At 42.0% G+C, this 15,402-nt stretch overlaps 1 protein-coding gene across 1 annotated transcript; it reads left to right on the plus strand.

The window, feature by feature from the left end:
- The first annotated feature begins 335 nt into the window (after window positions 1–335).
- On the plus strand, window positions 336–3,389 carry prdm8b (PR domain containing 8b). Its single transcript, XM_068311590.1, has 3 exons — window positions 336–560; window positions 1,229–1,460; window positions 1,583–3,389. The coding sequence occupies exons 1-3, from the start codon at window positions 342–344 to the stop codon at window positions 2,842–2,844; spliced, it is 1,713 nt and encodes a 570-aa protein (XP_068167691.1). The 5' UTR covers window positions 336–341; the 3' UTR covers window positions 2,845–3,389.
- Window positions 3,390–15,402: the final 12,013 nt, after the last annotated feature.

Consider the following 15,402-nt stretch of genomic DNA (forward strand, 5'->3'; position numbering starts at 1 on the left):
TGTATGATTGACAGCTTTCAAAACGCACATCATCATGGCGTCATGAACTTATTATAAGCGGTTTGAATGAATTAAAAAAATCCTGGATAAAACGGGGAGAGGAGAAAGGAAATGGGCCCCAAATGACACTCTTGACAGCTGCTTTAGCCAATCTGTCTCGGAAGAGATTTATTTCTTCCCTGCAGAGACAGTGAAGGCTGAACCCTCATAACAACCGGTTCAGAGGAAATAAAATAGATGCTTTTAATATATTTTAATTTGTGTCGGCTGCTGCTGGTGAACTATTTGTTTTCCATCACATTTCTGACGCGTCAAATCTTTGCCTGTTTCTGCAGTGTGACATGGAGGAGTCCAGCTCACAGAAGTTGGTGTGGGATGGAGACGCCAAAGCGGTCCAACAGTGTCTGACCGACATTTTTACGAGCGTCTACACGACGTGTGACATCCCAGAAAACGCCATTTTCGGGCCCTGCGTGTTGAGCCACACGTCGCTCTACGATAGCATCGCGTTCATCGCTTTGAAATCCACCGACAAACGCACAGCACCTTATATATTTAGGGTAAGTGGTCCTTTTTTCATTTTTATTTCACAATTTTTATGTTGATTCAAGTTCTAGGTTTTTATTCCAAATAAGCTCAAGAGGAAATTTATCATATATTTAATTTTCAGTCACATTTATTACTTGGGATCCTATAAGCCTGCAAAGTTCTATTATGCCTTTTATTGGACAAATATATTTTTTATATTTAAGCCTTTGCTCTATTTTACAATTAACAGACTGGAATTTGCAACACAAAAAATGTGTTCTGTTAGAAGATAATTTCAGTATAATTTAATTTTACAAATCTACAACATATAATGTCTATATATGTGGACCTATCTACAGAGCTGTATAATTACATATTATCTAGAAATTCAAGACTGACATTAAATTCCAGCTAAGAAAGCCATTTAATTCTTTATTGAATATTGAAAATTATTTCTTGAATTAGATAATCTGAATGTGCTTATGATATGTTGTTGAGTAAAAATCTTGTAAAATGAGCACTGCCTTCTCTCAACATATAAAATTTTATATGGAACAATTTCCAATCTACAGGGGTTAGATGGTATTACCCTTCCTTGTTCTCTGTATTTTTATGTATCTTACTAAAATATAAGATTGTGACCTTACGTTTTGCATATTTAGGGCTGTACTTTTCTTTTCTAATTATAAATGTTGTTCAGGTGGACACATCAGCAGCCAACAGCACTTCGGAGGGTTTGATGTGGCTGCGACTCGTCCAGTCTTCCCGGGACAAAGAGGAACAGAACTTAGAGGCCTACGTGAAGAACGGTCAGCTCTTCTACCGCTCCTTACGCCGGATTGAGAAGGACGAGGAGTTGCTGGTCTGGTACGGCAAAGACCTCACTGACCTCCTGCTGCTCAGTTCCAGCAGAGCTCCCTCCAAAAGTAAAGGTGAGCGAACTGGAATCATACGCGTTCCAGGCAGTGAGCTGTTGTCGTCCTTGTTGACTGCCTGTCTCAAGTTTAAGGATTGTTTCATTTTGCCAGAACTAATTTCTGTGTCTCCTTCACAGGTTCTTCCCACCACCTATGTCCAGACTGCAGCCAGCGGTTCCAGTATGAGTATCCATTCTTGGCACATCTGCGGTTCCGTTGTACCAAAAAGCTGGAAAGCATCACGGGAGCTGATGAGGAGCCCAGCAAAGAGAGCAGCACCGAGAGACCAAACACGACCCCAACGAGGACCAGCCCAAAGCTGAGCCGCTCCGATGGCTTCAGCAGTCCTCAGGACAGCAGCAAACCCTCTACAGATTTTCACAACCTGGCCAGGGACCTGGAGAATAACCGCACCAGTCCACCAAGCGACAAAGAAGCTGAAATCTGCAGCGAGAGTTCAGGAAAAAGGAAGTTCTCAGAAGTGGAGGACAGGGAGTGTCGAGGTCGAGGTCATCCACAGTCCAAGTCTAAAGATGAGCTTGTAACGTCTGCACAGAACTACAGAGGAGCATATGGCCTGGAGGAGAACCACAAGTCCTTCTCTCCACTGGGCTCCACACATCTTGGCGAGGGTAAGCGAAGCGCCTTCACTGAGGTCAAGAAGTCATCGCAGAACCTCAAACACCACAGCGGCAACAAAAACCTCCAGAGCTCCAACTCTGAAAACAAAGATGGTGGACGCCCCAGTAGCAATTCAACAGAGAAGCATCTCAACATCAGGCAGGTGTTATCAGAGACCCAGCCACCCCAAACCTCACCCATGGGTAGTGCTTTCACTTCGGTTGGTCAACAAGGTGATGGCAACAGTGGAGAGAGAAAGAGCGCTTTTAGCCAACCATCTCGCTCCTCTTTCTCCCAGATCTCACCGCTGGTGATGCCACCCAAACTGCTGGATTGCCACCCAGCGGTGGGCGACACCATCTCCTCATCTAGACTCTACCAGGCTGACCACCTTGCTGCCAAATTACAGGGTGCAGAATTGGGTGCCAACTGTCCTGTGCCAGGTGGAATGTCCAAACAGAATCCCTTTGTCTACGCCACTGCCTTCTGGCCCAAGAACTCCGGGCCGATTCAGCTTCAGATGCCCTCGGCGCTCACCCTCCTGCCGCCCTCCTTCACCTCCCTTTGCCTGCCAGCTCAGAACTGGTGCGCCAAGTGTAATGCCTCCTTTCGCATGACCTCGGACTTGGTTTACCACATGAGATCCCACCACAAAAAGGAGTACGCTATGGAGCCTCTGGTCAAACGGCGGCGCGAGGAGAAACTCAAGTGCCCAATTTGCAATGAGTCCTTCCGTGAGCGGCATCACCTGTCACGTCACATGACCTCCCACAACTGACTTTCACAGACTAAGAAGGAAGGAACTTTTTTTTAACAAAATGGGACTATGGCCCCTGTCTGGATTTAGGTGGTCCACCCAGAGACAGACAATTAAAAATATATAAACACTCCTTGCACTTGTTTTCACTTTGGACAATGGTCTTTTGATTCCTTTGGTTTGTTTACTTTTGTTCCCCTGTATAAAATGTCATGTTTTGGGTGTATGCAAATGCATTTCGACTTCAAAATAAATCTATTTATGAAGCACTTAAACATTTGAGAAAAAGGGAAGATTTAAATATGTGTAATTGTACAGTAAGTTGTATTTTATATCATATAAATGCAAATATAGAGAGAAAATACCAATGTAGTCACAAGTCATGGTTTACAACGCAGCAATTTTTTTCATGTCGATGGATATGGACACAAAGTGGGGATATTATGTCAGACTATATTTCAGAGTGCATGTAATGTTAAATAATATTGATTTAAGATGCAGTCTATACATTACAATGTAAATAATTTGTTTTACTCCAAATACAAAGTGTAATATTTTGTGTCAGTGGGGAATAGTTTCAGTGTTTCTTCCTCTTGCGGAAATTTACAACTTCATAGTTTATCTAATCATGTTGAATGCATTGACAATAAAATAGCTTTATTTTCACCTGTGGCCTTTTCTGGGTTTCTTTTTTCTTCTTCTTTGGATCTGAAATATGATTCCTCCAGATTTACACAAGATCAGCATTATAATATTATTAATTACACATTATGGGTTTTTTCAGTCTAAACTTCACATGTGTACTCTATTCGCTTTCTTTAAAAAATGTAATCCAATTTTATTTCGCTTACTATCAACCTCTCATTCATAATAAAAATATGAGAACGACAGTGTCTCTATACTTAAAGTAAATACGCTGAAGAGTACACAATATTATGATGTACATTTGTTAGTACAGTTAATGTTTCTACCTATTTTAATTTCCTATTGAGAATGAAAAGTCTAACATCGAATATCACCCTTATTCCTATCGACGTTATTGACCGACATCAACTCGGTTAAATTCCAAATGAACCGACAGGCTCGCGTAAAACGGAATTCTGAAAAAATTCATACAAAGCTGCCAGTTTATTAGATTTAATTTGAACCGTAGTTTTATGTTTAAAGCACATTACAACGGCCTATAATTAATATTTACTGTCAATGTTTTCGGGTGTAAACCTGAAATCACGGAGACTGTAGAATTTAATTTACAGATGAAAAAAATCACAGCCCCACCGGACATCTGAATTGGGGATTCATTATATTAAATATTCTTTTTTTTTTTATGACACCGGATTATCGGTTCTGATCATTTAAAAGACATGCAGTACGCGCTCATGTGAAAGCCAATCGAGTTCGTCTAAATCAGTTCTTTTAATACAGTTTTGTGTTTGCAATTTTAAAAATTGCTCTACAGATTCCACTAACCTGTGGAGAGGTCCGGTGAGGTGCCTCATGTGTCTGTGATAAAGAAAAAATGCATGGCTCGACATGTCCTCTGTCAGAATTTGCGCAAAATGTTGGATGAAATCATGAAAAATGATGAATAAATATTTTAAAGTGTAGTTTTGTATAGATCAACTATCAGGACTGGCAAATTTTCAGTGAATCAATCACCATTTTGTTCTGATAACGTAATCGCACGACTGATAGCTAATCGATACCATGACTCAACAGCTCCGTCCTGAAACCGAAGATGAAAATGCATAAAGTAGTTCGACAGCGTCATCTAGTGGTCAACATGAAAACTACAAATACATCAACGCTTGTTTCCGGTGTGCCGACAGGTGGGAACAAGAGCTGAACATTGCATAAGTGAAAGTAACACGTGTGTAATTAAGTCTTTTGTCATTAAAAATATGATGACTTCTTCTTCCCCTTTCGGCTTTTCCCTTCAGGGGTCACCACAGCAAATCAGTTTCCTCCATCTAACCCTGTCTCCTGCATCATCGTCTCTCACACCAACTACCTTCATGTCCTCTTTCACTACATAAAAATATGATGACTATGAACATTAAATGAAATTGAACTCAACTGCACTGAAGTTTAAATGATTAGTTGTAAAAGATATTTTTCCTTATTTTGAATGCATTCATTTATATATAAATTCCTAATTCAGTTATACTCTGTTTTACACTTAAAAAATGAGTTTCAAAATGTTTCTATTTCCATTTTAACTTTTACATTTAGGCAAGGTAATATCTTCTTCTTTCCCTTTCGGCTTTTTAGAGGTAGCCGCAGCGAATCAGCGGCATCCATCTAACCCTGTCTTCTGCATCCTCCTCTCACAGAAAACTGCCTTCATGTCCTCTTTCTCTACACCCATAAACCTCCTCTTTGGTCTTCCTCTAGGCCTCCTGCCTGGCAGTTTAAAACTTTCTATCAGCATCTTTCTATCAACATGTTCCCTATCTCTCCTCTGGACATGTCCAAACCATCTCAGTCTGGCCTCTCTGACTTTATCTCCAAAACCTCTAACATGTGCTGTCCCTCTGATGTACTCATTCCTGATCCTATCCTTCCTGGTCACTCCCAGAGAGAACCTCAGCATCTTCATCTCTGCTACCTCCAGCTCTGTCTCCTGTCTTTTCTTCAGTGACACTGTCTCTAGACCAAACAACATCGCTGGTCTCACCACAGTTTCGTACACCTTTCCTTTCATTTTAGCTGAAACTCTTCTATCACACATCACACCTGACACTTTTCTCCGCCCATTCCATCCTGCCTGTACACGCTTCTTCACCTCTTTTCCACACTCTCCATTGCTCTGGACTGTTGACCCTAAGTGCTTAAAATCCTCCACCTTCTTGATCTCTTCTCCCTGTAACCTCACTCTTCCACTTGGGTCCCTCTCATTCACACACATGCACTCTGTCTTACTGCGGCTAACCTCCATTCTTCTCCTTTCCAGGACAAACCACTACCTCTCTAGCGTCTACTCCACCTGTTCCCTGCTCTCACTACAGATCATAATGTCATCTGCAAATATCATGGTGCATGGAGATTCCTGTCTAACCTCGTCTGTCAGCCTGTCCATCACCATAGCGAACAAGAAGGGGCTCAGAGCTGATCCCTGATGCAGTCCCACCTCCACCTTGAACGCCTCTGTCACACCTACAGCACACCTCACCACCGTCTTACAGTCCTCATACATGTCCTGCACCGCTCTAACATACTTCTCTGCCAGTCCAGACTTTCTCATACAATACCACAGTTCCTCTCTGGGCACCCTGTCATACACTTCTCCAGATCTACAAAAACACAGTGCAGCTCCCTCTGGCCTTCTCTGTACTTCTCTATCAACATCCTCAAAGCAAATACTGAATCTGTAGTACTCTTTTTTTGCGCTGAAACCATACTGCTTCTCACAAATGCTCACTTCTGCCTTTAGTCTAGCTTCCATTACTCTTTCCCATAACTTCATTGTATGGCTCATCAGCTTTATTCCTCTGAAGTTGCCGCAGCTCTGCACATCTCCTTTGTTCTTAAAAATGGGCACCAGCACACTTCTCCTCCATTCTTCAGGCATCTTCTCACTATCTAAGATCCTGCTAAACAACCCAGGCAGAAACTCTACTGCCACCTCTCCTAGACACTTCCTTACCTCAACAGGTTTATCATCAGGACCGAGTGCCTTTACACTCTTCCTCTTCAATGCCCTCCTCACTTCATCCTGAATAATCTTTGCTACTTCCTGGTCCACAACGGCCACCTCTTCTAGTCTTTGTTCTCTCTCATTTTCTTCATTCATCAACTCTTCAAAGTACACTTTCAATCTTCCCACCACACTTCCCACCGCACCTGTCAATAGACTTCCATCCCTATCCTTAATCACCCTAACTTGCTGCACGTTCCTCCCATCTCTATCTCTCTGTCTTGCCAACCTGTATAGATCAGTCCCTCCCTCCTTACTGTCCAACCTAGCATACAAGTCATCATATGCCCCTTGTTTGGCCTTTGCTACCTCTACTTTCAACTTACATTGCACCTCCCTGTACTCCTGTCTACTCTCCTCAGTCCTCTCAGTCTCACTTATTCGTAGCTAACCTACTCCTGCACCTCATCATTCCAAGTCTCCTTATCTACTTTCCTTCCAGATGACACACCAAGTACTCTCCTACCTGTCTCCCTGATCACATTAGCTGTAGTTGTCCAGTCTCCTCACCTTCCTCACCACTGGAGTCATCCTACACACCACCATCCTATGCTGTTTAGCTACACTTTCGCCTACCACTACTTTGCAGTCACTGATCTCCTTCAGATTACACATTCTCCACATGAAGTATTCTATCTATGTGCTCCTACCTCTACTTTTATAGGTCACTCTATGTTCCTGTTCACCATAGCCATTTCAATCCTTTTTGCAAAGTCAACCACCATCTGTCCTTCTGCATTCCTCTCCTGGATACCAAACCTGCCCATCACCTCCTCATCACCTCTGTTTCCTGCACCAACATTTCCATTGAAGTCTGCTCCAATGACAACTCTCTCCCTTCTAGGCATGCTCTGCATCACTTCATCAAAGTCCAACCAGAATTTCTCCTTCTCCTCCAGCTCACATCCTACCTGTGGAGCATACCCGCTAACAACAGTAAACATCACACCTTCAATTTCTAGCTTCAGACTCATCACTCTATCTGAAACTCGTTTTACCTCCAGGACATTCCTAACAAACTCCTCCTTCAAGACAACTCCTACTCCATTACTTTTCCTATCTACACCATGATAGAACAACTGATATTGTCATTTGAATTAAGCCAGCATGAAGGTGAGCAAGCAGGAAGAGAAACCTGGTGGAAAGAGTACAAAAGTGTCCCCAAAATGCTTCCATTGTTCAAGCCAATGAACAAAATACCCCTAATTTTCAATTATACACGACAAAGAAAAGCAAAAACTAATAACTCTAAGCAGCTAGAACCAGGAGATGTTTGACATTTTTATTTGAAAAACGACTCAAACTGTTAATCAGTTTTGATGGTTGCAGACTGTTGATCAGCCAACCTGTGAATGTTCTTAAATCCTGCTCACACAGATCATCAGTTGTTTTGAACTCTAGAGGTTGTATGTGGCTGACTGTCCCTGCTTTGCTCTGATTAGGATATCGCTCTAAATTTATACAAACAGCATCGTCTTCTAAGCACTGACGCTATTTCTGAACCACAAAGCACTCCATCCACAGGTCCGCTGACAGGGACAAATTTACACATCATGTCCACTCTGAGATGATCACTGTGCCTCCACATGCCAGTGACCGAGTGTCTCTCCATCTGGTGCTCTACCTGTCTGTGGAGTATGTCTAAGTCCTGGATTCTTCACATGGTGGAGATGGTGATAACTCCGGAGGTTAGATATTTAGGTTACACCTGTTTGCCAGCCTCAGCTATTTTACTGCCACGTACAGAAGAGTAATGGACGTTCTACAGATTCAATGCACTTCACTGAAAGGACGACTGTGTTCACATTCAGTAAATACACTAATGATGAAAATCACATTACTGTCCTGGAATCCTGTAGCAATCACACACATCCATTCAACTATTAAGACTTGCTATTATGTTCAATGGTCAGCTTTTATTGACCAAACTGATGTCAACAAGCAGAGACTAAATATAAATTACACCTGTCAGCACATCACAGTACAATCCAACAGCACAACAGATTGCAGTCTCAAAAAATAACCACAGTTCAAACAGGATGTCTGTGAAGGTTTCAGTAAATACTTATCATGTCACATTTCTTTAATTACATTTTCTGATTGCGTAATTCAAGATTTTTAAAATAGTAGGTTCTTAGTTAGTTAGTTACCTGTTAGTTAGCTAGTTATTTAGCTAGTTATTTAGCTAGTTATTTAGCTAGTTAGTTGATTCACGGGTTACAGATAAAATAAGGTAAAATGTTTGCTCCAGACAAAGGCAACAATAAAGAAAATAGCAAGTTGCAAGATAATATATGGCACAGAACAAAACAAAAAAACCAAGCTGCGTATGTTTTTGTGTGTGCATGTACTCGTGCATGTATATGCGTGTGTGTGTGTGTGTGTGTGTGTGTGTGTGTGTGTGTGTGTTGCCATTTGGCATCCATGATGTTGTGATCTGCTCTGTGCTGCAGGAGCTGCTGAATATGGTCGTGTTACACATTCCACCGCTGCTCTTGAAGTACTTCTCCATAACAGCCATGCTGCCCCCCTCACCCCCTCCTCCCTTCCTGCTGTCATGAAAGTCATCCCAACTTTATCAGCGGCAATAATGACCTCAGACTGAGAACCGGCCCGCCTTGTGCCCCACTCCAGGCTGACAGCCAGAACTTCAGAGGACACCTTACTTAGTTACAACCAACAGCCATCCAGCTGACGCACACGCACACACACACACACACACACACACACACACACACACACACACACACACACACACACACACACACACACACACACACACACACACACACACACACACACACACACACACACATACACACACACACAAACACACACCTCGGACCCCTGCGGAAATGTCTACTAAAACTACACAGGACGTCTTTTCAAATCAAATTTAGCTTTGCACCCATTTAGAACGTATTTAATAATTTGGACCTATTGCAGGTGAATGATAATGAATAGAACTCTTGTCCATAAAGCAGCTTGTGTTTAGTTCAGTACATCAATAGACATCATACTTGAGCCTTTCACACTTATTCTGTAGAGGCTGAAGAAAAGTTCAGACTACAGGATTTGGGCTAGAACACACATATTTTTTTCCCTTTTGTCACAAACATGCAAACATGAAATACGATGTTGCTTCATACAATAACATCAGTAATGAGATGATGATGATGATGATGATGATGATGATGATGATGATGATGATGATGATGATGACAGTGAGAGTGATGCACCTAATCATGGGATGTCTCTCATTTGATCACATGGGGAAACGTACAAATCACATGGGAACGGATGTGTTACAAAAAATAACTTAAATCATGACTTTGGATGAGGTAATAATAATAAGACAGATAGAAGATAGAAGATTAAGCATTAAGGTTAAATGAACCCTCTTTTTTGTTTTCTCTTCATTGTCATCATTAGCTGGAGGTGGTGAACCTGAGGCTTTCGCCTACCACTACGCCTCCTTCTAACAGTCAACTGCAATCTTTAAAACCCCCCATTTTGACCATATTAACCAAAGTTTGACCAGCTTAAGATTTATCCAATAATGGTAGTTAAGGTGAGAGTCACTGTCTTTCAGCAGCAGCATACTACTCCACATTAAAATATTCACTTGTGCTCAGCAGCAGAATCACCTGTAACTTTGAGCTACAGTTGCTTGTTTCAAAAAGTGACAAGGCAGTCAGAGACTGCAACATCCCACGACACCCCTGAATTCAAAATTTTACCCTGGCCTATTTTCTTAATGGTCGCAGCAATTATTCTATACTGTACTATCCTATATAAAAGTGTAAATATATAAAGTATTTTTATATTTTTTTATAAATACATATAATTTATAAAGTGATTATATCTCATCAGGTTTCAGAGATGTGCACCTAAAAAACTATAAAAGTGAAAATTTGACCTTGACCTAGTTTTTCAAGATCAAGGTTGTGATCTAATTTTCATCCCCTTGCCTCCCTGAATATAAGCCATTTTGTTTCATCTTTCCATCTTATCTGGTTCCTGAGATATGTGCAAAAAAATGTACAAAAGTTGAAATTTTACCTTGACCTAGTTTTCTCAAGGTCAAGGTCATCATCTCATTTTCATCCCCTTTGCCACCCGAGTAATGTGCTTTTTCTTTCATCTTTCTATCAGCAAGATTGCGAAGATATTTGGTGGACGGACGGACGGATGGACGAACATACGAACACTGACAACAAGGCATCATCACATTTTTTTGCCTCTGGCTTCCTGAAAATGTTGCTTTTTGCTTTGTGATTATATCTCATCGGGTTTCCGAGATGTGTACCTAAATAGGTATAAAAGTGAAATGTAATTTTCATCCCACTGCCTCCGTGAATATAAAGGCTTTTGTTTTGTCTTTCTAGCTTATCCGGTCCATGATATATGTGTAAAAAATGTTGAAATTTGACCATGACCTAGTTTTCTCAAAGTCTTTGTTATCAAATTTCCATCCCCTTGCCTCCCTGAATATAACGCCTTTTGTTTCGTCTTTCTCTCTTATCCGGTTACTAAGATACTGTATATGCGAAAAAATTTACAAAAGTTGAAACTTAACCTTGACCTAGTTTTCTCAAGGTCAGTAATGTGCTTTTTCTTTCATCTTTCTATCTGCAACGGTTGTGAATATATTTGGTGGACGGACGGACGGACGAACACGCAAATACTGATAATTACAATACATCACTGCTTTGTGGGATGTAATCATGATGATATTAATACAAAATCCTCCTGCTGCCTGAGTCAGGTATAAAGCAGCAAAATGATTCATTTAAAATCTTATAGAGGAGCTGTATGTCTGTGGGTATGTAATTTATTTGCAGATAAGCCTGGCATAAGGCAGAACAACTCAATGCAAATAAGAAATCATATTTCACGTTTTGGGCAGCACTGTGGTGTGGTGGGTAGCGCTGACGCCTCACAAGAGGAATGTCCCCGATCAATTCTCTTCTGTGTGGACTTTGTTCTCCTGTGTCTGTGTGGGTTCTCTAATTTCCTCCCAAAAGCATGAAGCTTAGGTGAATTGATCAACTGAACTTTTCCGTGGGTGAGTGTGTGTGTGAGTGGTTTTTTGTCTTTTGTGTGGCCCGTAGATGCACTGGCAGTGCATCTGGGGTACACCCCATCTCTTGCCTGTAGCCATCTGGGATAGACTCCAGTACACCTATTAACCACAGGTTATATACAGTAAGTGGCTGTAGATAAGGTGATTATGGTCATCTTGTATTCACGAAAATGGATGGATGGATGAATGGATGGATGGATAGATGGATTTATGGATGGATGGATGCACGGATGGATGGATGACCGGATGGTTGGAGTTTGAAAACTCCATTAATTTATTCATGATGAAGTGGATTTTATATACCACAGTCACATGATGTCACTTAAAGAGGAACACTTGAGTAAAGTCGAGTTTAGCTATAAAATTATGGACCCTGATGCTAGTTCTCATAATCAGGGTTGAAGCAAATATTTTGTGCGCATTAAGCACCATACTTATGTTTAGGCATGCGTGTGAGATTTATTAGTTAACAATATGTGTTTTTCAGGCATTGGTGAATAATGTTGATGGAAAATCCTGGAAAAATGCCACAAATATTATCTGGAGCTGAAACATTTGTTAATGAAGTGTAATGCTGTCTATTACTCATTCAAATACAAGAACTCTAACATAAAGTGATGTAAATAACCCCAGAAATACGGTTAACTTTTACCAAAGACACGTGAAAGCAGCCCTCCTTCAGAGCTCCTAGTAAAGCTACGTCTTACAGGAACTTCTTATCAAGTGAGATAATGAACGACGTACATGGAAGAGATTTTCCCAAGAAATCTTCTATTAAATATACATATACTGTATTGGTCATGAAAATGTAGCCGCAAGAAGACACAAGTCAGTGTCTTAATGTGCCGGCCCCAAACCCGGATAAATACACAGGGTTGCGTAAGGAACGGCATCCGGTGTAAAACTTTTGCCAAATCAAACATGTGAATCAAACTTATGACTTCCATACCTGATCGGTCAAGGCAACTACCGCCGTCGGCGCAGTTGATCTACAGGGCGCTGGTGGAAATTGGACAATTGTTGGTCGAAGAAGGAGAGGAGGAAAGTGTGCCCGTAAGAAGAGAGAGAAGAGGGACGCCAAGAGTATAGGACTGAGAATAGGGACTTTGGATGTTGGATATATGACAGGAAAAGGTAGAGAGTTGGTTAACATGATGCAGAGGAGGAAGATAGACATACTGTGTGTCCAGCAGACCAGGTGGAAAGGTAGCAAGGCTAGAAGTTTAGCAGCAGGGTTCAAGTTGTTCTATCATGGTGTAGATAGGAAGAGTAATGGAGTAGGAGTTATCTTGAAGGAGGAGTTTGTTAGGAATGTCCTGGAGGTAAAAAGAGTGTCAGATAGAGTGATGAGTCTGAAGCTAGAAATAGAAGGTGTGATGTTCAATGTTGTTAGTAGGTATGCTCCACAGGTAGGATGTGAGCTGGAGGAGAAGGAGAAATTCTGGATGGACTTTTGATGAAGTTATGAAGAGCATACCTAGAAGTGAGAGAGTTATCATTGGTGCAGACTTCAACGGACATGTTGGTGCAGGAAACAGAGGTGATGAGGAGGTGATGGGCAGGTTTGGTATCCAGGAGAGGAATGCAGAAGGACAGATGGTAGTTGACTTTGCAAAAAGGATGGAAATTGCTGTAGTGAATACTTTCTTCCAGAAGAGGCAGGAACATAGGGTGACCTATAAGAGTGGTGGTAGGAGCACACAGGTAGACTACATTGTGTGTAGACGGTGTAATCTGAAGGAGATCAGTGACTGTAAAGTAGTGGTAGGTGATAGTGTAGCCAAACAGCATAGGATGGTGGTGTGTAGAATGACTGCGTTGGTGAGGACAATGAAGAGGACAAAGACAGAGCGGAGGACAAAATGGTGGAAGCTGAAAAGGGAAAAGTGTTGCATGACTTTTAGGAAGGAGTTAAGACAGGCTCTGGGTGGTCAGGAGGTGCTTCCAGATGACTGGACAATTACAGATAATTTGATCAGGGAGACAGGTAGGAGAGTACTTGGTGTGTCATCTGGAAGGAAAGTAGATAAGGAGACTTGGTGGTGGAATGAGGAGGTACAGGAGTGTATACAGAGAAAGAGGTTAGCTCAAACAAGGGGCTTATGATGACTTGTATGCTAGGTTGGACAGTAAGGAGGGAGAGACTGATCTATACAGGCTGGCAAGACGGAGAGACAGAGATGGGAAGGACTTACAGCCGGTTAAGGATAGGGATGGAAGTGTATTGACAGGTGCCAGTTGTGTGATGGGAAGATGGAAAGAGTGCTTTGAAGAGTTGGTGAACGAGGAAAATGAGACAGAACAAAGACTAGAAAAGGTGACTGTTATGGACCAGGAAGTAGCAAAGATCAGTCAGGATGAAGTGAGGGGGGCATTGAAGAGGATGAAGAGTGGAAAGGCAGTCGGTCCTGATGATATACCTGTAGAGGTTTGGAAGTGTCTAGGAGAGGTGGCAGTAGAGTTTCTGACTGGGTTGTTCAACAGGATCTTAGACAGTGAGAAGATGCCCGAGGAATGGAGGAGAAGTGTGCTGGTGCCCATTTTTAAGAACAAGGGAGATGTGCAGAGTTGTGGTAACTACAGAGGAATAAAGCTGATGAGCCATAAATGAAGTTATGGGAAAGAGTAGTGGAAGCTAGACTAAGAGCAGAAGTGAGCATTTGTGAGCAGCAGTATGGTTTCATGCTAAAAAAGAGTACTAAATATGCAGCATTTGCTTTGAGGATGTTGATAGAGAAGTACAGAGAAGACCAGAGGGAACTGCGTTGTGTTTTTGTAGATCTCGAGAAAGCTTATGGCAGGATATGAGAAAGTCTGGGGTGGCAGAGAAGTATGTTAGAGCAGTACAGGACATGTATGAGGACTGTAAGACAATGGTGAGGTGTGCTGTAGGTGTGACAGAGGAGTACAAGGTGGAGGTGGGACTGCATCAGGGATCAGCTCTGTGTCCCTTCTTGTTCGCTGTGGTGATGGACAGGCTGACAGATGAGGTTAGACAGGAATCTCCATGGACTCTGATGTTTGCAGATGACATTGTGATCTGCTGTGAGAGCAGGGAACAGGTGGAGGAGAAGCTAGAGAGGTGGAGGTTTGTCCAAGAGAGGGGAGGAATGAAGGTTAGCCGTGGTAAGACAGAGTACATGTATGTGAATGAGAGGGACCCAAGTGGAAGAATGAAGTTACAGGGAGAGGAGATCAAGAAGGTGGAGATTTTAAGTACTTAGGGTCAACAGCCCAGAGCAATGGAGAGTGTGGAAAAGAGGTGAAGAAGCGTGTACAGTCAGGATGGTACGGGTGGAGAAAAGTGTCAGATGTGATAGAAGAGTTTCAGCTAAAATGAATGGAAAGGTGTACAAAGCTGTGGTGAGACCAGCGATGTTGTTTGGTCTAGAGACAGTGTCACTGAGGAAAAGACAGGAGACAGAGCTGGAGGTAGCAGAGATGAAGATGCTGAGGTTCTCTTTGGGAGTGACCAGGTTGGATAAGATCAGGAATGAGTACATCAGAGGGACAGCACATGTTAAAGGTTTTGGGGATAAAGTCAGGTTTGGACATGTCCAGAGGAGAGATAGATAATATATTGGTAGAAGGATGCTGAGTTTTGAACTTCCATGCAGGAGGCCTAGAGGAAGACCAAAGAGGAGGTTTATGGATGTAGTGAAAGAGGACATGAAGGTAGTTGGTTTGAGAGAACAGGATGCAGAAGACAGGGTTAGATTGAGGCAACTGATTCGCTTTTGCGACCCTGAATGGAAAAGCCGAAAAGAAAAGAAGAAGAAGATTGGTCATAAAAACA

Source organism: Antennarius striatus, chromosome 3, assembly GCF_040054535.1.
Source record: "Antennarius striatus isolate MH-2024 chromosome 3, ASM4005453v1, whole genome shotgun sequence".
In the NCBI taxonomy this organism is placed as follows: Eukaryota; Metazoa; Chordata; class Actinopteri; order Lophiiformes; family Antennariidae; genus Antennarius; species Antennarius striatus.